This window comes from Plectropomus leopardus, chromosome 14, assembly GCF_026936395.1.
Source record: "Plectropomus leopardus strain MGB_pleo_1.0 chromosome 14, ASM2693639v1, whole genome shotgun sequence".
In the NCBI taxonomy this organism is placed as follows: domain Eukaryota; kingdom Metazoa; phylum Chordata; class Actinopteri; order Perciformes; family Serranidae; genus Plectropomus; species Plectropomus leopardus.
The window spans coordinates 919,807-942,500 of record NC_142189.1 but is presented as its reverse complement, the minus strand read 5'-3'; the positions used below and the strand labels follow the sequence as shown (position 1 = coordinate 942,500).

Here is a 22,694-nt window from a genome sequence, read left to right as displayed (position 1 = left end):
TGAAAGTTTTCACTGGTCGGACATTTAGTACAATATTAATTATTATTTTATTTTAATATTATTATTTTTAAAAATGAGCATTTTAAAGTCAAATAAACAACAACTGCACACAAACCCAAAACATTACAATGGTTAAAGAAACTTGCAGAGAAGACATAAACAAAATATACAAAAAAGATGAAATAATAAATATGAATAATAAGAAGAGTTGATAATATTAGAGGAGATAATGACTGAATTTCATTTTTGGGTGTCCTGCGTTGCATTTTCAGTCACGCCCGGCTCACAGCGGCGGGAACATCCGCCTGTCTGCTCAGACCACAGACTCTGCAGGAATCTGAGTCACATCTGATTTATCTGCACGTGTGACTGAGGCCTGAAAACAAACCGACAACATCTGACTTCATGCTTTTTTCATGAAACGGATCAGATCTGTGACACGTGAGAGGACAAAAATCAGAACCGTGTCTCTGAACCGTCAATTAAATCCAGCCTGATCAGATGTGACAGCACCATGCTGAGGTCCTGCTCCCTGAATCACAATCTGTGTTTGTGTGTGTGTGTGTGTGTGTGTGGCGCCGTCTCACCTCCAGCACTGACTTCCTGTCGGCGTGCAGCTGCATGACGGACTCGGCCCACTCCATCATGGCTTCTCCTCGGGGGACTTTGACTCGCTCGTGTTTGAGCCGACCCACCCTGAACTCTCCGGGGTCGTCCCGCCGCACCGTGGTGGACGGCCGCGAGCGCTCCATGGTCGCCTCCCGCCGGTTTTGGAGCCACACGATGGCCCTGCAGACACGCCGCGGGGTCAGAGGTCAAAGACAGCAGTCAGTCTTAAGCCTTATCTCATGTGTTTGTATATTTTTCTGCACTTTGGAATGTTGTTTAGATAAGTGCTGTACAAATAAAGCTTCTTCTTATTATTCTTATTCTTCTTATTATTATTATATTAGTCTACACGTACACGGGTTTTTTTTACAAATACATATTTTCCTCCTCTGTTACAAAAAAACTCCCGTCCACACCGACGGTATTTAAACAACAAATCTCTGTCGACACCAAAAATCAGTTTACGTGAACAAAAAGCCAAAACGCAGAGAAAAAGCTACGTTTCTAAACAATACCCGTGCACGTGTGGCCTATGCATCAGTCAGGAGAGGCCCGGGATGTTTCCGTCCTCCAGACTCACCTGGACGCTCCGAACGCCGTGCAGGTGAAGTAGAGCTGTCGCGTCTCAAAGGGGATGAGGAAAGGACACTTAGAGGTGAGCTGCTCACACCAGTCGGGCAGAGCACCGCTCGCCAGCGCCAGAGGCTCCTGAGAGACAAACACACGCTCAGTTTAACCTCCTGCTGCTTCTGACTGACTGACTGACACACACTCACTCACTCACTCACTCACTCACTCACTCACTCACTCACTCACTCACACACTCACACACACACACACACACACACACACACACACACACACACACACACACACACAGCTCCTCATCTAATCATCGTTTCGGACCTCGATCTGCTGCAGGATCTTGGTTGTGATCTTCTTACTGGTGAACTCCTCCGGAGACGCGTTGAACTGCAGCTCGTCGAAATCTGAGCAAACATGAAATGAAATTCTTAAAAACGATGAAGCGTTCAGACTTCAGAGATTTAAATGTTTGTGTTTTCACCCTCAGTAACCGTCACTGTGTGGAGAGTCGTTTTTTTTTTGGGAAGCACTTTGTGCTTAAGCTTTAAAAGTGCTATAAAAATAAAGATTATAATTATTATTATTTTCATGTTACTTCAGAGATGTCTTTAAATTCATACATTAGTGAGGAACTGAGCCTCAAAGAAACCTGGATGAAGGAAAAGAAAATGAAAATATGAGGTGCTTCCACTGTGTGCGTGTGTGTGTGTGTGTGTGTGTGTGTGTGTTCGTACCCTCCTGCAGAGTGCGTGCGTTGGACGCTGCGTCTCCTCCGATGATGTAGAGGATGCGCAGCAGCTGCAGGACGTCCTCCACCCCGCAGGCGTTCTGGCTGCAGCCTGCCTTCGCCTGTGCCATCTCCCGGGCAACACACAAGATCTCGCTGCTCTGATTGGCCGAGAGCGAGCTCGGGCTCAGACCTCCAGAACGACCTCCTGATATACTGATGCTGTGCTCACACACGTCCTGCAGGGCGGAGAGGTCAGAGGTCAGAGGTCAGGCTGGTCAGGATGCAATTATCCCACATCAGCTGCGTTTACATCCTGCTTTTTGTTTTTGTTTATTATGATGTTTGTTGCTGTGACGGGTCCATGTGACCCTTGATCCTCCTCATCGCTTCTTTTTCATCAGTATGTAAACTTTTTAAAATACGTTATTGCTTAATAAAGAGTTCAGAACAGAGTTAGAACTGATTATTTAAATATAATTTAGGGACTGTCTGTTATTTATGAGGGGATGCACAAAAGGAGGAGGCATGTTTAATATTTTTTTAAGCAGTGGGAGGGACTTTAGGGGAGGGGCATACAACTTTAAATGGCTGGATTTTGTGTTTATTTCACTACAGATTTTTGGCCAATGGGCAGGCATGATTTCTTTGGCAGTTTTTAAAGAAAAAAAAATGACTTTTTTTTTTCTTTAACAATTTTGGCCAATGTTTCAAAAGAAAGTTATACCCTTTCAAGAAAGAATTGTGGCCGCAGAAGTCTTTTGTCTTTTTGTCCGTCCACGTCTATAAAAGTCTACGTTGACAGTGTGACTCACCATCTTGCCGCTCTCCTTCTCTTTGTCGGCGTCCTTCAGCTCTCTGTACATTATCCTGCAGGACCAACAAAACCACAAACTCAGACGTCTGTGAACACGTCAACGCCGTCACACTCTGTCTGAGTGACTGTCTCTGAGTGACTGTCTCTGACTGTCTCTGAGTGACTGTCTCTGAGTGACTGTCTCTGAGTGACTGTCTCTGACTGTGACTGTCTCTGAGTGACTGTCTCTGTCTCTGACTGTGACTGTCTCTGACTGTGACTGTCTCTGAGTGACTGTCTCTGTCTCTGACTGTGACTGTCTCTGACTGTGACTGTCTCTGAGTGACTGTCTCTGTCTCTGACTGTGACTGTCTCTGACTGTGACTGTCTCTGAGTGACTGTCTCTGTCTCTGACTGTGACTGTCTCTGAGTGACTGTCTCTGTCTCTGACTGTGACTGTCTCTGACTGTGACTGTCTCTGAGTGACTGTCTCTGTCTCTGACTGTGACTGTCTCTGACTGTGACTGTCTCTGAGTGACTGTCTCTGTCTCTGACTCTGTCTGTCTCTAAGTGACTGTCTCTGTCTGTGTCTCTTACGTGTACGTGGGCTCCCAGATGCGTCGCAGTTTGTCCGTCTTCACGGCTCCGCTGCAGGAGAGCTGCAGCAGCCGCTGGACGTAGTAGAAGATGGTGGACTTGTAGTTGGACAGAGGGAGCTCCACCTCCCGGGTCGTACCCAGACCTGCCACCTGAACACACATGAGCCAGCTGAGACCTGCACACCTGGAAATTAACTCTTACACGTGCTTTATAACTTAAATCTTACGTGGTCATATCCAAAACCTTCAGTTTCAAGATCTGACATCATGTACAAAACCACAACTTTTCTAACTCTCAGGATCAGTTTTATTCAGTTCTTCAGGTTTATGACTAAAGACTGAACTGAGTCTGTGACTAAAGACTGAACTGAGTCTGTGACTAAAGACTGAACTGAGTCTGTGACTAAAGACTGAACTGAGTCTGTGACTAAAGACTGAACTGAGTCTGTGACTAAAGACTGAACTGAGTCTGTGACTAAAGACTGAACTGAGTCTGTGACTAAAGACTGAACTGAGTCTGTGACTAAAGACTGAACTGAGTCTGTGACTAAAGACTGAACTGAGTCTGTGACTAAACACTGAACTGAGTCTGTGACTAAAGACTGAGTTTTTCTGAAGGCCCACATTAAAAACAAAAACATTACAAACGTTCTTACCTTCAGGGTGAGCGAGAGGTGAGGAGACGGAGCGCACTCCACCTCCTCCTGGACCTCCGAGCGAGGAGTTCCTGACAGAAGAAAAGGAGTTCAGTCAAGTTTAAATCCTCAGATGACCGTGAGACTGAATGCACTCTATTTTAGCATCTGTGTGTGTGTGTGTGTGTGTGTGTGTGTGTGTTACCTGGCGGGGGGATCTCCAGGTCGGTGGTCTGCTGGACGTTGGTTCTTCCTGGTCGGGGGTCAAAGGCGGGGACGAGAGCTGAGAACTGTCTCTTCAGGACGAAGTCGTCGTCCCACGTCCTCCTGCGGCCTCCTTTGGTCTCGTACTCCTCCTCCTCCTGCGGAGACGCAGCCGCGCACTCATCACACACTCATCATCCAGGTGCGTGCTGATCTACAGGTGTTATTTCATTAACGAGGCCTCTTACCAGCACCTCCTCGTACTCCTGGTCCTCCTGATTGTCGTCTTCGTTCTCGTCATCGTCGTCGTCGGGCTCTGGGAGGTCCTCCTCGTCATCCAGCTCAGCCAATAGCGTGTTGGCACGACAGCTGTCCAGGAAGTCTGAGGAGGTTAAAAAGGGACACAAAAGAGGAAACACGATGTGGGACGAAGCAGCAAAGGGAGAACCGGCGAAAACTCTTATTCCCTCTGAGATAGACTTTCTAAAACAGTCTCTACTTTCTGTGATGTAGCTTTGGACACATTTTTATTGATCTGTGAAACTGTTTGATTTTACGTGAGTTTCATGGGTGTGAAAGCTTTTTTTCATGTTGTTTGAACCCCTAACTGAAGGCAACTTTCTGTCACCATGTGATGGACAATAAAGGTTTTTTTAATCGTGAAACTGCTGCAGAGGAAAAAAAGGGCGCATGAAGAGCTCTGCCAGCGCTGCGTTTACAGACACTCAAAATCCTCCGATTTCGGAGGACTCAGTGATGTACAGATGGACACACAGACATTAAGAGATTCACCACACTGACAGTGAACATTCACAGATGTTCACAGCTTCTCGCATTTTCCTGTTTCTCTCCGGATCCCAATAGTGTGATTTTTACCCCAAAAGTGGGCGTGGCGCTGACGTGATGCCAGTCAGGTTTATGTGCATCATGTGATAATAGTGATCTCTCATGGTCACACAGCGTGAACATATTTTAACTGACGTACAAAATAACATATATTCCAAAACATTCTGTCAATTCCAAACCATGCCAGGCCTAATTCCAAAACTTTCCAGGCATTTAATTTCATTAAGTGATGAATGTTAAACTGTTGAGAAAGTGTGACGCGATACTTCAGTCTGATGTGAGAAGAGTTAGACGGCAGGTTAGCTGAAGCAGGCTGAGTGTTTGTGTGTGTGTGTGTGTGTGTGCGTGCGCGTGCGCACGCGCATGCGCGGACACCAACCATAGAGCGAGAACTCGGCCTCCTGGCCCGTGTCACTCTCACTGGAAGTGGACGTCAGGCTGGTCGTCAGGGTGTTGCTTAGCAACTGGCCCACCGACAGACCCGTGGTGGCCGTGGCTACGTTATTGCTGCTGGTTACTATGGAGGTTGACATGGTAACGGTGGAGGTGGTGCCGGTGGTGGTGAGGTTAGGAAAGCTCTGAGCGCCCATGAGAGGAGAAGCTGCAAACAAACAAACAAACAAACAAACAAACAAACAAACAAACAAACAAACAAACAAACAAACAAACAAACAAACAAAGGGTGGTTAGTTTGTCAGAAACCAAAGAGACGAAGCTGCAGGGGAAGCTCGTTAAGATCCAGTCAGCTGACTGGAAAACAGCTGCTGATTGGCTGGAGGAGGCTCATGCTGTCAGCCGGCAGGATGCAGACCGGAGCACCTGCTCAGTGACACGTCCTTTTAACCCTTCAACACCCGGACTGACATCGGTTTGCCTGTGCTGCGTTCAGACACCTTTCAAAAGCACATAAACCTCTGAAACCAAAGAGGATCTTTAAATAAAACACATGGAAAAATCATAATGAGCAACTTGGTAAGAAATGTCCGGCAAACTGCAAAGAACGAGTAAAAATGTCCAGATTTATAACTGTCCTTATTATGTTATATATTTAAAATTATGTTACAGAAATAAAGATAAAGTATAATTTGTATCAGTTTTCTTCTAACTAACTTCTAACTTTTAAATGTGTAAATTATTATCATATTATTATTATTGTTTTTATGATTATTGTTATCTACCTAAAACCAAAGATAAACGCCAAATTAGTCAAGCTGAAGCTGACAGGCTCCTCCCCCTGCGAGTAGTGCTGCAGCACTACTCCCTGCAGATAGTGTACTAATATTGCAGTTCTCCCTGCAGTTACAGTGGAGTAATAATATTGCAGTACTTCCTGCAGTTAGTGTGGTAATATTGCAGCTTCTTCCTGCAGTTAGAGTGTAGTTTAGTATTGTATTATTGCAGTACTCCCTAAAGTTGCAGTGCAGTAATAATGCAGTCCTCCAGCGTAGTAACAGTGTAGTAATAATTCAGTACTCACTGGCAGTACTCATGACGTTCCTGCCCAGCGTGTTGGTGTTGTTGTCGCTGCTGCTGCGGCTCAGGTTCATGTTGTTGGTGGCGTTGGTGCGTGACATGTTGGGCGCACGGCGGACGAAGGACTCCATGAGGCTGGCCTCCCGTGACGACAGGTTGGGCACACTGGCGCTGGAGCTCATGGGAGCGCCGGCGGCCAGCAGGGAGCTGACGGACAGCCGAGCGTTGGCCGCCGAGCACAGAGGCCTCTGGGAGGGCGTGTCCTTGCTGGACGACTCCGACACCGAGCTGACGTCGGGGGAGCTCACGCTCACAAGTCCCATGGAGATCGCCGTCGCGGGGTCGGTCGCCACGGATGAATCCTTGTTTCTGGCTTCGTCGCCGGGGGCCGGCGTGTCGGCGGTGAGCGTGCCGGAGCTGGACACGGAGCCAGAGCCGCCCTCTGCCGCAGAGGACAGCACGACGATGGGCTCGTGTTGGTGTCCTTCGGGGCCGACGCCCGTCACTCCTCCCACCCCTGAGCCCTGGTCCAGCAGCAGCCCCTCGGCCCTCCTCTCCAGCCGCAGCCCGCCGGCGCCCGGCAGCCCTGCAGAGGAGCTCAGGCTGATGTCGGAGGAGGAGGCGACGCTGCAGACTGAGCTGCTGCTGCCCTTCCTGCTGGAGGAGCTGGCCCCGCCCAGCGACGCGGCCCCACCCTTGTCGGGACAGTTATTTTTCACCAGGCTGCTCCACGACTGCTGCTGCGAGGAGGACGAGGTGGAGGAGGACGAGGAGGACGTGGTGGTGGTGGTGCCGCCGCTGGCCGCCGGCGTCGCAGAGGGTCCCACCGTGGAGGAGGCGGGGCCTGAAACAGTGGATGAGATAGGTTTGGGTGACGGCGCTGTGGCAGCCGACTCAGGGTCGTACCCTGGAGCAAGCTTGAGGTCAAACTTCCCTTCAGCGCCCATACGGTAAGAGTTAGAGCCGCCAGCATCCCAGGTTACATCAATCCAGCCTGGATGGACAGAGAGATAGGAGGGAGACGGACGGATGGATGTCAGAGACCCGGCAGAGAGAGAGACAGACAGAGAGACAGAGGGAGGGAGACAGACAGCAGAGGAGCAGCTTACAGTCAGAGCAGCTTCACACGGCTCCACACTGGACCGTCAGTTTGGGTGAAATGTTCCTTTAAAGCCTCAATCAAATCCTGACCTGATTTCTCCTCTTAAATAATCTCAGTAAGGATTTTAAAAGTCGAAACTTCAGAGGAATATTACAGAAGTCGTTTTCCAAATCTAAAGTAAAAGCATCAGTTATGACTTTGGTAGTATTTTGAATCGTTTCTTCTTCATGAATCTTTTTAATGTCTTTAGTGACACTTAAGATTTTAACGCCCGTGTCGCTCTGCGCACAAAATGTACTTTTCAAAATCAAGCTTTAAAAAAAAAATCAGAATTTTAACCCTTTAAATGCCAGGATTTATTGTCAGGATGCCACTATGTTTTTAGATGAAAAGAACTACTTTCAATACAATACACGCTAAGTATATATATTTTTAATTATCACAGCGCAGCATATATCAGTGATAAGCCGCAGTATTGGATTAATGAATTGAACGCCTTTCAAGACTTTTTAAGGATTTTCAGGAAAAAAAATCTAAAACTATCATAACTAATAAAAAACTCTTTAATTTGCAGGTGATGGGTGTCACTCTGTTTACTTTGTTTTCTTTAAACTCCTTAAATCAAAACAATTTTTGTTTATAAGAAAATATGAGAAGTGTATTAGAAAAGATTTAACTGTAAGTCTGCTGATCCAACTCAACACAACATTACATATCTGTGAAAATTAGATCTGAATTATGGTGGTTTGGGGTGTTTTTTCGTAAAAGAAGCCTTAAGGAACAATCTGTCGATTTGTTGGGTTTTTGTTTTTTTGGTCCAGGTGGAGCGATGAGAGAGAAAAATATGAACACAGTCACAGAAAATGACAATCAAAGCAAAAGTAGAAAAATATTTCTGGCAAAATGCAAAAAGCGTCAAAGCCACACAGAACGAAATTAAACAACAACAATCCTGGTGTGTGATTTTTAAAATGATGATCAACAGAGCTGCTGCTTCTGGCGTCAAACATCAGGTCTGAGTCGAACACAGAAACACCGAGAGGAGCGAGAGGCAGAGAGGAGGAGGAGGAGGAGGAGGAGGAGGAGGGGGGGGGGGAGCAGGAGGAGGAAGAGGAGGAGGAGGGTGTTTGTGACTTCCTGCACAGATCAGAACTCTTGTTTCGGTGTGATGTAACAGCGATCGTCCAGGTGACCTGTAGGGAGACGTTACTGTTGATGTCTGCACCTGCTTTTTATGAATATTTGGAGAAAGACGCCAAACGTCGCTCGCTCACCAATCAGGCTGGCCGAAGAAATCAATATGTGATGAAGGTAGTAAATGACAGAGTAACTTGTGTGCTCATACGCATATGTGTGTGTGTGTGTGTGTGTGTGTGTGTGTGTGTGTGTGTGTGTGTGTGTGTGTGTGCGCGCGCCTCTTCTTATTTATGGTTATTGATTCGAAAGTCAATTTTTGGCGATTTTTAAAGAAAAGATTTTGGCAGTTTTATTCGTAGCATTTTTTTAAGAAAACATTTAGGTTTTTTTCATTTTCTTGACATTTTTTTGGCTATTATTGGTAATTTTTTTTTTTTTAGGAAAAATAGTTTTTGAAGAAGAAAGTTTAGCTTTTTTCTTTGAATTTTTTTGCGATTTTTTAAAGAAAAGATTTTGGCGAAGAGGTACGAGCTCCTCCTGGTTTTGCGGGTCGCCGTCAGCGTCCTGAACTGAACCTTTATGTTCAGTATCGCTCTCCAGCTCCTCCATGTGTTTGTTTTGGTGTCGTTCGTTGTGTAGACGCCCCTAAGACATGCACGTGGACTCAAAGCGTTATCAGATGGCGTAAACAAAATAAACGATAGAGAATAATATGAAACGATATATTCGGTCACATCACACAGCCCTCTTATGTTAAAATGATTTTAAACGGCTTTGTTTCCCTCCGTGTTGCCGCTCTTTCTGTTAATCTTTCAAAGCGAGACATGAATGATGGTTTTGTGCAGACACACAGACGGACCCTGAACACGCGTCCACACCAGGTCATGTTAAAGTCACGTGTTCAGGGAGGAAAAGGTTAACCTGCAGATCACAGAGTAAAACATGACTGCTGACTGTGGGCAGATATTTGAACCAGCAGGCGATAAAACTTTCACTACTGATATTTAATTTCTCCTCGTGTTGTTAAATTTGTGTGCATCATTTTTAAGTCTTTTTTTTAGTACGTTTTTTTTCCCTCGTTTCACCTAAACTTCAACAGCTGAGGTGTTCCTGCACCGCAACGTGAACCTCAATATTGAGTGAATATTTTCAAATTCAGAACTAGCTGGAACAAATATCTTCCCACCGCTGATCCTCAGACGCAGGACGACTCCTGAGAAGAGAAGTTACTCAAGTTACTGGACAGCTGCTGTACGTGAGCGTCTGAAGACTCCTGAAGCTGCGGGACGGAGGACGACAAAGACGATGACGATGACGATGACGAGGAGGAGGAGGAGGAGGAGGAGGAGGTGGAGGTTTTAGTCTTTAGTTTCAGTGTCTTACCGTTGTGAGCCTCTCCGGTGACGGTGCCCTCCCCGGCCGGGTTTCCGTCCTGGTCGCGCCACTTCCAGTCGATGCCGCGGACGACCCGCGCCCCCGGGACGATGTACTTCATCACCTGGGAACGAAAGAGGCGGCGCTGGCGACGCAGGTTGGCCTCCGCCTCCTTCACAGCTTTACCTGAAGGGACGGGGACAGAGACACAGAGGTTAAGATTAAACGGTCAACTGATGTCCTTCTGAAAGAGAGACAAGTCAACAGGGACGCAGAGACAAAGAGGACAAACTAATACAGGAAAATGTGACGAGTGAAGCTCCTGGACTCAAATCTGGATCAGCACATTTTGAGCTCATGACACTTTCAGAAATAATTTCAAAGCCAGCAGCTGACAAAAATTATAAAATTATAATAAAATAATATAATAAGAAAAAGAAATCAATTTTAAAAATATTTGTGTGACAGCAGTTCATTATTTTGAGCATTAATATTGTGCAGACTTTGTCAAAATTTTCCTAAAACTACAAACGTCTTCTACACATTAAAAAATTTAACATTTCACAAGTTTTTTAAGAGTTTTAAAAAACTCAGTCGCGTATTTTTCTTCACTGTCCCGCTTAATGCGAACATATTTATTGAGTGAAAAAAAAAAAACCTGTTTCTGTCTAGCGAACCTTCATTGGGTATTTATAGAGAAAAGAGAAGAAAAGTGAATTAAATGGACCACTGCAAAAACAATCCGAACTCAGGCAGCGAAACTCGGATTTACGGTTCCCATCTCGTATTAACCGAACCTAAATATCAAAATACTGCACTAAAGTATAAAACCTACAAGTAAAAGTACATTATACATATATTTACATGTGCGGGACACAGTCCGGGACAGTGAGAGGGACAGTGTGCGGGACGGTGTGCGGGACACGTCCGGGACAGTGAGAGGGACAGTGTGCGGGATGGTGCGCAGGACACTGTCCAGGACAGTGAGAGGGACAGTGTGCGGGATGGTGTGCAGGACACTGTCCAGGACAGTGTCCTCCTCCACCTGTCACACATTCAGCTGTGTCAGAATTTTTTGCTCTGAACAGCTTGACTGGATTTTGTTTATGCAAAATGACTAAACAATAAAGAAAGAAAAGCTCCTAAAATGCACCAAACAGTCCCTGAGGGTTAACCCCGTCCCGTGCAGACGGCGGCTCTCACCCAGCTGGTCCTCGCAGACGGCGGTGACGGTGCCGTACAGCTCCAGTCCGGACAGAGACAGGTAGTGCGTCTGTCCGCTGGCGTTCTTCCCCATCTGCTTGATGCGGATGTGTCTCCAGCCCTGCTTCTCCTCTTTGGACGGGTCCAGAGGCCACGTGGCCGTCGACCTGAGAGACACACGCACACAAACGGTCAGATGAGAACTGAACTCGGTCTCGTGCCGTATATGACCTTCTGTAAACATGAACAGCTGGACAGAAACGATCGATCACAGCAGGTGATTATCGATCAGTTTGCGTGCACGGAGGAGCGTCGTACCCCGGCTCGTTGAGGCTGCAGTCGTCTACGTGTGTGTACAGAGTCGTCCAGTTCTGACCGTCCTTCGACACCTGAAACACCCAGTTCCTGAGCGCAGAGCGTCCGTAACCCCTGCAGCAGGAGGACACGACAGAAGACAGTTTTCCTAACGATGGTTTTATTGATTATCCAGCAAGTTTTAGGATGTCGGCGATCTGTTCTGTCTCAGGTTTAACAGGTGTGTTTGATTTATTACCTGGCGTGTCTCAGCGTGTACGCCGAGGGGATGACCCAGAGACCGAGGTCGACGGCGAACCAGGCGTTCTTGTCGTCGTTGGTGTGGCAGTTGAGGGCGGAGCTATCCCGACTCAGGATGTCCTCCAGCCGCCCATAGGGGAGGTTCCGCCCCTCTGATGATGTCACAACCACCAGGCCGTAGGCGGCGGGGTTCACCCACTCATAGGCCGTCCTGGGTCGGACAAATCAGATTTGAACAGTTTAAATAAGCAGATTAAAGTCTTTGGACTGAGGACGTGTGAAGGGACAGACTCGTTTTTATAGAATATGCACAAAACCATCAGGCTCCTGCAGATTTGGACATTTTTAATGCCGCATACCAATTTTACAGGAACCAAAAAAAGTCTCAAAAATGCGGGGAAAAGGAATGAAGAACTCACCAAGAAATGTACCGCACATTGTAAGAAATGAGTAGATTTAGGATTTTTTTTGGAGGGCTAGGGAAATATATATCCAGGGAATCATAATTACATAACTAAAATTATTAGAACTTTAAAGCTCAAGGTCAGCAGCTTTTCTTTTTTTTTTTTTTTAAATTTTTACTTTTTTATTTTTTGTTTGGAGAGGGGACTGCTAATTTTGGTAATATTTTTTGTACCTTTTATTAATTTTTTGCTAATATCTGCGTCATTTTTTCTTGAGTTGCTCAGTGCTTTTTGTCCCATGGTTTTTGAAAGAAATCAAGCCCGAGTTTCAAAAGGCGAAGACATTTTCAAGCCAATCGCAGCCTTCTTTTGAGATGAAAGGATGTAATGTCCTTTAAGACTTTTTAAGGAACCCTGACAACGTCGGACCAAACATTAAATAATCAGCTGCGTTCATTCTGCTTATTGCCCAAATGCACGTGCTGCACTAAAATCCGAGCTCGGGAGCAGCTCCGTTCGGCCGCTGCTGGTCTTACTTGGCGTTGGTTCCGACCCAGTAGATGATTCCGTTCTCGTCGAAGTCGTGTTGGTGTCTGAATGTGAAGGTCTGTCCTTCCCTCAGTTTCCTCACGAAGACGAAGGACGAGCGCTCGAAGTCGTACCACTGCTTCGCCACCTGGAGGACGGAGAAGACGAAGAAACTGAGCGACATTCACATCAGAGAGAAACGCGTCGAGGCGACGCCTTTCCTCCGCCGCGTCTCCGTGACCGACTTCAACGGTTCGGATTTAACGTGAAAGCATCAGACAGCTGCTGAGCGCGTCCTCACCATCTTCAGCAGGTACTGCTCCAGAGACTCCACGGTGGCCAGCGGCTCCATCTTCAGCATGCGTCCCGTCCGGTCGATCAGAGCCGTCTCGCCCGGCGCTCGCTCCAGACGGAACCGCAACCTTCTCGTCAAGATCTGACCGGAACAAACGCACTCTGTTAAGACTGTCCTTCAGAGGACGGAGGTCACACGGGGTTCACACACATCGTCACGGGCATGTCAAAACTAACATGACTTCTGGAGACCCAAAATAATTTTGAAAATAAGACATTAATATGTTTTTACAGTTTCAGTGATAAAATGCTGTCATTTTGGTGATTTTTGAAGAAAACATGGCTTTTTAATTTTTTTGAGAAAAAACAAAACCCACAATTGCCCCCAATTTTTTACGTTATCTATAAAATTTGCTACAAAAATATTACAAAAAAATCTTACATTCCTTTCAGAGCCCTTTTCTTAAAAAAAAATATAAAAAGTTATTACTTTCAAACAACTGTTTTGTCCTACAACTGTCGAGGCCTGCCTCTGGGCCAGGGCGCAGGTGACAGGGCTCGCCGCTTGGTTGTTGACAATCTCTTGGGAAATTGTGACGTACTGTGCTTGCAAGAGACGTTTTTGGCAAAGCAAGATTTGGCAAAATTAAACACTCTAGACGTCAATTTTCATGGTGCTGGGGAATCTACAACTGATCTCAGCTCAGGAATAATCAGGGGTAGGATACCTGGGGGTGTGGCCATCCTGTGGAACAGGAGGCTTGATCTATGTATTAATGTGCTCAGGCTCGATGTAGACTGGTGTACTGGTGTCCAGTTCAGTCACAACGGCAGGGAGTTTATTACACTTAATGTGTATACACCATATGAATGTATTCAGAATGAAGATGAATATCTTAATAGGCTCGCCTTTATTTATTCTTTTATTCAGAGCAGCACTACTTCTTGTATTTATGTTATTGGGGATATAAACGCAGACATTGCTGACAGAGGCTCACTGTTTGCTAATCACATGATCCAGTTCTGTCAGGAAAATAATTTAATGCTGTCAAGTAAAGAGTTACTCCCCGCAGAAAGTTACACTTATATAAGTGAAGCCTGACATACTGCCTCATGGTTGGATGACTGTATCAGCACAGCCGATGCACACTCGTCTATAGTGGGTATGAACATTCTGTATGGGACAGCAACTTGTGATCACATGCCTGTGGTTATACAGATAAATGTTGAAGATATCCCAATGCTCTCCAGTGACAGTTTTGATTCTAATATTGAATTCCTGGACTGGTCTGCTCTCTCAAGGGAGGATATTGCTACCTACTATGCTGATACAAATAAATCTCTTGAGTAATATCAGTCTTCCCAGTGATGCAATTAGGTGTAGTGATGTAAATTGCAATGACTGGAAGCATAGGGAAGAAATCTCCTCTCTATATAGTCATGTTGTGAGAGCTCTGTATGAAAGCAGCAGACCCTATTTTAAACAGAAAAACAAAAGGGGCAAAATGAGGCCTGGCTGGAATAAGTACGTGGCCGGGTATCATGAGGAAGCAAAATTGGCTTTTAAATCATGGGTATTGGCTGGTAGACCAAGGCAAGGGCCTTTGTTTGAACAGAAGAAACATGCAAATGCATTGTATAAATATGCCGTTAGATTTATTTGTAAAAATGAGCAAGCTATGAGGGCTGATGCTATGGCTGAGAAGGTAATAGGTAACAATACTACTGATTTTTGGAAGGAGGTAAAGGGTTTTAACAAATGTAGAATAACGCCCCCATGCACTGTAGATGGTATCTCAGGGGTTGACAGTATTGCTGAGCTGTGGAGACAGCACTACAGCACCTTATTAAATTGTGTTAAAAGTGATATTTTTGTGCCTGATAATGTTGAGTGTGTTGATTCCAAGGCAATTTTTTCACATGAGGTGTCCCCGCACTATAAACAAGTTAGCAGATAACAAAGTAAGTGGTTTAGATCACATCACTGCTGAGCACATTAAATATGCCAGCATGAGGTTAGCCCCCCTTCTTGCCATCTGCTTCAATGCTTTTTTAATTCATGGTTTCTTGCCGGATACAATGATATCTGTCCTGTTAGTTCCGGTAATCAAGGATAAATCAGGTTAAGTTGGCTGCTCTGATAACTACAGACCAATAGCCCTTGCCAGTGTTCTGTCTAAAGTTTTTGAAAGCATCCTGTTGGACAGAATTATGGAGATTATTTCTTCTACTGATAGCCAATTTGGCTTCAAAGCTAAGCATGGCACAGACTTGGCCATATATTCTTTAAAGGAAATTGTCAATACGTATAGAGATAAGAATTCCTCAGTTTTAATGAGTTTTATTGATGCCTCAAAAGCTTTTGACCGGGTTAATCATTTTAAGCTATTTAACAAAATGACTAGCAGAGGTGTACCTAAATGTATTGTGAGAATTCTGTCCTACTGGTATGCCAACCAGTCGATGCGTGTAAAATGGGGTCACTGTGTCTCTGCCCCTTTTGGGGTCAGGAATGGGGTCAGACAAGGGGGAATTCTCTCTCCAATTCTCTTTAATCTGTATGTTGATGACCTTTCTATCTGCTTAAACACCTGTAACACTGGGTGTATGATAGGCAATACTTTAGTCAATCATATTATGTATGCGGATGACCTCGTGGTCTTCAGTCCCTGCAGTGCTGGTCTCCAGCAGCTTCTTAATGTCTGCTCTGATTATGGAGGACAAATGTCTAATGTTTCCTACTTTCAAATTGGCAAGTAATAACTTGAGATGTATGAGCCAAGTTAAGTATCTTGGGCATCTCATTACAGATCAGTTGAAGGATGACCAAGACATTTACAGGCAATGCCGTTCTCTATATGCTCAAGCAAACAGTTTGCTTTGCAAGTTTGGTGCATGTACAGATAGAGTGAAGGTTAATTGTTTTTTAAGTGATCTGTACATATTGTGTTGGGGTGTCTTTTATATCTTTTGTATGTATTGTCTTGCTCTTATCTGGACCATTGAGTCTATAATAAAGTTTATTATTATAAATTTGTTTTTAAAAAATGAAGAAAAGAAAACTCATGAAATTATTAAGTTTCAATAAAAAATCTGCAAAAATAAAATAAAAATATATTTTTAAAAATCACAATTTTATTTTATTTTTTAAAGAAGGGGGAAAAAGAAAACATACCTTCCAAACTGAATGATCTGAATTAATTGTGAAATTCCATGAAATTTCCAGGTTTTCCCCAAAGACGGAGCTGGTTCCAGAACCCGGAGTGACTCACCTGCAGGTTGTATGAGGATCCTGGAGTGTCGTACAGGTGCAGAGGTAGACGTTCTATCGACTCCAGGACTGCTATCAGTTTACGGATTAAGGCAACAGCTGGTCGGCTGCACACACACGCACACGCACACAAACACACACACACACACACACACACACACACACACATCAGGTTTAATGTGACGTCTGAGACACCCACAGGCAGCAGGTGGCCTTTATTAATTATTATTAACTTATTAAAGCCTCATCACATTTAACTATCATAACTAGCATTTTTTCAGATTTTTAACACTTTTCAAAGATTCATTTTAGTCTATTTATTTATCAGCTAAAAATAAATTATCTTTTAATTACTACTGTTAAAGTAGTTGTATTTTGTATTATTATTAATATTATTATTGTTATTTATTTGTTTACTTATTTTGTTGATTACTATTAATATGATTATTACTGTTGAAATGCAATGTAATGTTTTTTTGGTCCCCCGGCTAACGAGGATCCTTATAATAAACCAAATAAAGTCTTATTTTTAAAATAATGACTTCAAATGCCTTTTAAGAGTTTTAATGAAGTTTTAATGCAGGAACCTGAACAAAAGTTTAAAGTCTGTTTCTTCCACTTTCACTTTGGAGCAAAAAGCATCCTGTAAAGTTAGAAGAAATAATGATTTGACATTAATTCTGGTAATTAGTGATATCACCTGAGTTTTTGTGACCGTGATAATATTTGTAGCCAAACCGCTTGATGAAGTAAAAAGTCAGGATGGTGTTTGGTGCCGTTACCTTTCGTCGTCTTCATTCTCGCTGAAAGCCGCCTTAAAGACATTGATCCTCTCCATCAAAGGCTTACAATCATGTTTCAGGTCCAGTTCCACACTCTGCACATACGCGCACACACGCACACGCACACACACACACACGCGCGCGCACACACACACACGCGCACACACACACACGCGCACACACGCACACGCACACACACACACGCGCGTGCACACACACACACGCGCACACACACACACGCACACACACACGTTACATCAACGTCTCGGACACTTTCTGCGTTTCATGTAGTTGTTTTTTTTTAAACACTCACGTTGTTGAGGACGGTGAACAGAGCCTGGACCAGACCACTGCTGCACATCTCGTACGGAGAAATCGTGTTTTCGTCTTTCAAAACTACGATCAGGTTCTCCAGAGCTGTTTTCATCAGGTCCCTCCACGTGTTCTCTCCTTCGATACACTGACAACACAGAACACATCAGCATGAACACCTGCAGCAGCGGGTGACGGGGGCTGAAGGGAGGATTTGGAATTTGTGTGCTTTCAGTTTTATATTTTCAAAAAATTAAAAATTAAAATTAGTTTATAAATCTTTTTTGTTATTGTGGAGGGTGTTTCATATGTACAGCAGCATTGTTTTAAATCTGGAATTCATCCAGTCTGTCCAGGATTTGCTGAACTTTTATTTTGGATTACTGCGACCTGAAATGCCTGATTTCATATCACGTATTTATTTAAAAATGTGATGCTGGTTTTCATATTTGTAGGAGTTTTGATGAAATTGCAGGAATGAGAAAAAGTTTGAAAATAAGTTGTGATGTTGTCTCATATACAAAATTAAAATCTATGATGAGGGCTGACGAGAGGACTTAAGATGTTTGTGTATGTTCAGATCTGTTTTATATTTGAATTTTTTTTTAGAGTTCAGAAATATTTTTTGTAATGGTGTGTAGTGTTTTGTATTTACAGATTACACATTTAAACACAGATTATTGATCTGTTCACACAATACTGAAACAAATTTGTCTCTGTCCGTTTTCTTACACATACAAAAAACAACTGTAAACTTAAAATCAAAAGTAAAAAATAAAAAACAGATCTGCAAAAAACAAATTAAAAAAATTCAAAATAAAGACCCACGGAGCATAAAATGCAAATCTGCAGGCACAGAATTGACAGACTGATTCAGAAATATTTGTTCAAAAGTTGTAAATGTGTTAAAAAAAATGTTTTAAATTAGTGTATTTTGAAATTAATTAAATGTATTCACAGATATTTTTCTTTTGTTTGTGGATTTTGTGTATATGCAGATCTGTTTCATATCACAAATTTTTTTTATGATTTTTCAAATCTTTTTTTCTATTTGTGGAAACCAAAATGTTTGAGAAAATAATCAGCGGATGTAAGATAGTATTCCACCCAGTGTCTCTTTAAACGCTGTATAAATGTGTGTGTGTGTGTGTGTGTGTGTGTGCGTGTGTGTGCGTGCTCACCTGTCTGTTGGTGTGCAGCTCCCAGGCGGACTCCAGCTGTGTGGAGATGTTCCTCAGGGTCACCACCACTCCTCGCGGCATGCTCTCCACGGCTTTGAAGTGGTCGTCGTACAGCTCCCTCGCCATGCTCTTCACCTTCTGCTTCGTCTTCTCCAGCTTCGACTTCAGCTTCCTGCCTCGCTTCCCCGTCCAGCCCGTCACAAACTCAGAGCCTACACACACACACACACACACACACACACACACACACACACACACACACACACACACACACACAAGTTTTGTTTTGATAAAACTTGACCTCCGTGTTGCTTTTGACAGTTAATCACAGATAAAAATCCTGCAGGAACACGCTGATCTATCTGTGTGATGTTTTTGACTGTTTTCTGTGTGTGATGTCTTTTTTTATTAAGTGTATATTTTTTGTTTTTTTTGTGTGCATGACGCTGCTGACCGCACAACAAATGGCTCTAAAATGAAACATCAGAATGATTTGATGATCATTTCTTTGTTTGTTTGTTTGTTTGTCCGGTCTTGTCTAAATTAGTCTCCACCCACCTCCATGTAAGCGCTGCCTATCATGACCCTGTTTTTGGGATTGTTTTTGAACCGCAGTTTCGCACTCACTCATAAAAATGAATGAATAAATAAACGAGAGGATGAACCTCCCACAGTTCTCAGCGTGCGTGCTGATGTTGAACAGCTGCAGGAGACGTCGAGGAGCAGCCGGACTGTCGGGACTCACCCAGCGAGGTCTCTGCGGTGAACGAGTGTTTGGTTCCTCGGTTGGACTCGAAGACGAAGCCCGGCAGGTCCTCCTTCAGGATGGTGGCCTGCTGTCCGTCCGAGTTGTGGATGGCGATCTCTCCCTCCTTCAGGCAGGTCAGGGACCAGTTCCCCACCGTCAGCTTGGTGGGACCCACGCTGGACAGGATGGGCTGACTGGCCGTCACTGGTTTCACCTGACTCCTCGCACGCTGCAGCTTCTCCAGGAACTCACTGCGAGACTCTGGAGGAGGAGACAGGAGGAGGAGAGAGGAGGAGACCTTTGACCTTTGACCACCACTTTACTGGTCCATTTTTGCTTTTAAACATCCTAAAAAAAATCTCAACACCGTTAAATTAAAACATAAAACCCTCCCTGCACCCGACACTACACACACACACACAATAAAGAGAGGAAACAGGAGGACAGAGGAGGAGACAGGAGAAGAGAGGAGGAGATAAGAGAGAGGAGGAGACAGGAGAGAGGAGTAGACAGGAGAAGAGAGGAAACAAGAGAGAGGAGCAGACAGGAGACAGGAGAGAGGAGGAGACAGGAGAAGAGAGGAGGAGATAAGAGAGAGGAGGAGACAGGAGAAGAGAGGAGGAGACGAGAGGAGAGAGGAGGAGACAGGAGCAGACAGGAGCAGAGAGGAGCAGAGTGGAGGACAAAGGAGCAGACAGGAGCAGAGAGGAGCAGAGAGGAGCAGCAGATAAACCCAGCAGGGACCACAGAGAGTCCCGGTCTGGCGGTCCGTACCGGAGCTGTCTGACCCCCCCTCCGGACTCCCGCTGGAGTACATGGTGGCCAGCTTCCCGTCCAGGATGAACCTGAACCAGCCGTTGGAGCCGTTGGACAGCTCGAGCGCCGCGGCGTCCGACCAGATGTAGAGACAGTCCCTCCCTCTGATGATGGACCAGTCCTTCCAGTGGTACGGTTTCCCCTGCTGGATCTCCCTGGCGTCCTCCTGCGCCTCCTCCTCCTGCAGGAGAAAGGACGACACGTGATGCAGCGATTCAGTGAGACGGACGTTTGCACGAACGAAGCGTGAGCAGAGACTTGATCCGTCCTGACGTACCACATTAAGACATGACAGCGGCGATCATGACGACAGACTCCTCTGAGGTTTTGGGGCGATTTTTATGATACTGGTCACTGAGTCTGTGTGCAGTTTGGGTTTGTCTTATTATGGGATGTTTGATTTAAGTTAGATTGAAATACTGTCTAGTAAATTGTGGTATTCAAATTTTTGCCGCTGACTGAAATATCGTAATTTCTTTTCGTGTGTTGAATCGTTTTAATTATGGGATGGGAATTACTTTCATATCGCCTCTCTCTCTCTTTACCTTCTCAGGTTTGGCTTCGTCCTCGTTCTCGTCGTCGGACGCCGGTCCAGCCAGAGTGGACACCTTGTTGATGACTCCCAGTCGAGCCAGCTGGTCGAGGAAAACGTCTCCACCTTTATCCACCAGATCTCTGATGATCTGCAGCGCCAGCAGGTGGCCGTCGTCATCGTCCTGAGACACGCAGACAGACACAGGGACAGTTCACGTCTTCTGTGGCCACAAGGACAAACTAAAGGACGGACTGAGCTCCTTCGTAAGAGACGGTTAACTTCATTCTACTGAGTCACACTGAGACGAGTCGAAAGGCTCGATTTTCATCGAACAACACAACAGATGATGAAAATATTGTCGTTTTGTTCCCTGTATTGTTTCTATACTTGTTTATATCGTCTTTTTTTGTCATTTAAGTTTTTATTTCAGTCTTTAAGTTAATCAAACATCAGACAAAGAAAAAACAGACACAATAATACAACCATCTTAAAAAAAAAAAACAGAAAAAATGGTGAAAATATTCATAAACATAACAAATCAGAGCATATTACTAATTACATACTTGATAAAGAGTCCCTTGGAGTGACGCTAACAGACCCTTTAAAAGCTGAGTTAACATCACTTCTCTTTTGCTGTGCTCAGATGAGGTATTTAACCCTGTGAACGCTGAGAAAAAGCTTTGTTTGGTTTCTTTTGAAAAAAGGGAAAAATGACAATGAGAAACTTGGCAAGAAATGTCCCACAAACTGGCAGAATTTCAAATTTATTAAAAGATAAGCTGGGGGAAATTATATAATTATTAAAATTATATTCTGAAAATTATGTTACAGAATTACTTTATTATTATTTTCTTTTCTTTTTTTTTTGCTAATTTTCTGGTAATTTCTTATCATTTTTACTGATTTCTTTTTTTTGGGTTCATTTCTGTTCAAATTGCTCATTTCCTCCTTCGTCCGTGAGTTTCTGATTGTGTGTGTGTGTGTGTGTGTGTGTGTGTGTGTGTGTGTGTGTGAGCACCTCCTGGTCGAGGACCGTCGCAGTGATCTCCACCAGCACGGTGGGCAGGTTGTGTCCCGTCTCGCTGTCACACACCTCCTTCAGCAGGACCTCGCTGCTGTAGTGAACCATCTTCCTGATCAGAGCCAGACTGGCTTTCCTGAACACAAAAACAAACATTTCTTTCATTTCTTTATCTGTCACTTTTTCTGTTTCAAAGAAAAAGACTGACGGTTACTCGGCCAATCACAGCCAGCACGCAGCTCCGTCTGCTCCGAGTAAATTAAGATCACACGTGTCAATCAGGTTTTAATGAGGGAGGTGATTCACTTACATATTCAAAGTTCATGGTATTTACGGGTGAAAGGGTTGTGAAATTCTGAGCTGATACAGAAGCTGTTTTGTTTCTGTTGTTTATTTTGTGCCAGGGAAACAGACAAATCTACACTATAAAAGATAACTGAACTTTTTTGAAGTCACTGAGTCCTTCATTTCTCTTCTTCCTCTTCTTCCTCCAGAGAACGAATTCTAATTCACGAAACAATCTCAAAGTTTAAGTTTCTTTTACATAAAAACGCCCTTAACTTCACACAGTACATCAAACTTCTGTCAAAGCAAAAATCAAATTATACTGTTTACCTAACAGGAGGCAGTATGGTTTAACCCTTTAAAGACTGTTTCTCTCATTTTAGTCTCTTTTCTTCTTCCTGTTGTGATAACTGTGTGTGTGTTGATGCAAGTGTCCTAAATGTAGTCCAGATTGTGTATTTGAGTGTAATCAGTGAATTTGCAGCTCAGCTCCTACAATAAGTCTAAAATACACTGTGGAAACTAAATAGTTACATTCAGACTGTTCAGGTCCAAAAATGCTCCATTGAAACCCATTCAAACTGACATTTTTGATCCCACAGCCAGTAGTTTGTAGTTTACCTAATAGAAGGCAGCACGGTTTAATAAAGCTGTAGTTTGTAGTTTGTAGTT

General features: G+C 44.2%; 1 protein-coding gene across 2 annotated transcripts in view; it reads right to left on the bottom strand.

Annotated features, from left to right (window-relative positions):
• Positions 1–22,694, bottom strand: part of hectd1 (HECT domain containing 1) — a 45,371-nt gene that overhangs the window by 8,580 nt on the left and 14,097 nt on the right. The window contains exons 12-36 of one of the 2 annotated variants that reach the window (XM_088087151.1): positions 21,735–21,873; positions 20,727–20,897; positions 20,140–20,362; positions 19,363–19,626; positions 18,618–18,829; positions 17,438–17,584; positions 17,125–17,219; positions 16,344–16,449; positions 13,079–13,213; positions 12,786–12,925; positions 11,844–12,056; positions 11,609–11,719; positions 11,291–11,457; positions 10,097–10,273; positions 6,479–7,468; positions 5,381–5,602; positions 4,404–4,537; positions 4,157–4,313; positions 3,973–4,043; positions 3,315–3,466; positions 2,737–2,791; positions 1,929–2,160; positions 1,516–1,598; positions 1,190–1,317; positions 588–789 (exon numbers count right to left, since the gene is read on the bottom strand). In XM_088087151.1, the coding sequence (XP_087943277.1) occupies positions 588–789; positions 1,190–1,317; positions 1,516–1,598; positions 1,929–2,160; positions 2,737–2,791; positions 3,315–3,466; positions 3,973–4,043; positions 4,157–4,313; positions 4,404–4,537; positions 5,381–5,602; positions 6,479–7,468; positions 10,097–10,273; positions 11,291–11,457; positions 11,609–11,719; positions 11,844–12,056; positions 12,786–12,925; positions 13,079–13,213; positions 16,344–16,449; positions 17,125–17,219; positions 17,438–17,584; positions 18,618–18,829; positions 19,363–19,626; positions 20,140–20,362; positions 20,727–20,897; positions 21,735–21,873 (4,726 nt within the window). The remainder of the gene's footprint in view (positions 1–587; positions 790–1,189; positions 1,318–1,515; positions 1,599–1,928; positions 2,161–2,736; positions 2,792–3,314; positions 3,467–3,972; positions 4,044–4,156; positions 4,314–4,403; positions 4,538–5,380; positions 5,603–6,478; positions 7,469–10,096; positions 10,274–11,290; positions 11,458–11,608; positions 11,720–11,843; positions 12,057–12,785; positions 12,926–13,078; positions 13,214–16,343; positions 16,450–17,124; positions 17,220–17,437; positions 17,585–18,617; positions 18,830–19,362; positions 19,627–20,139; positions 20,363–20,726; positions 20,898–21,734; positions 21,874–22,694) is intronic. The other variant, XM_088087152.1, reaches the window with a different exon arrangement.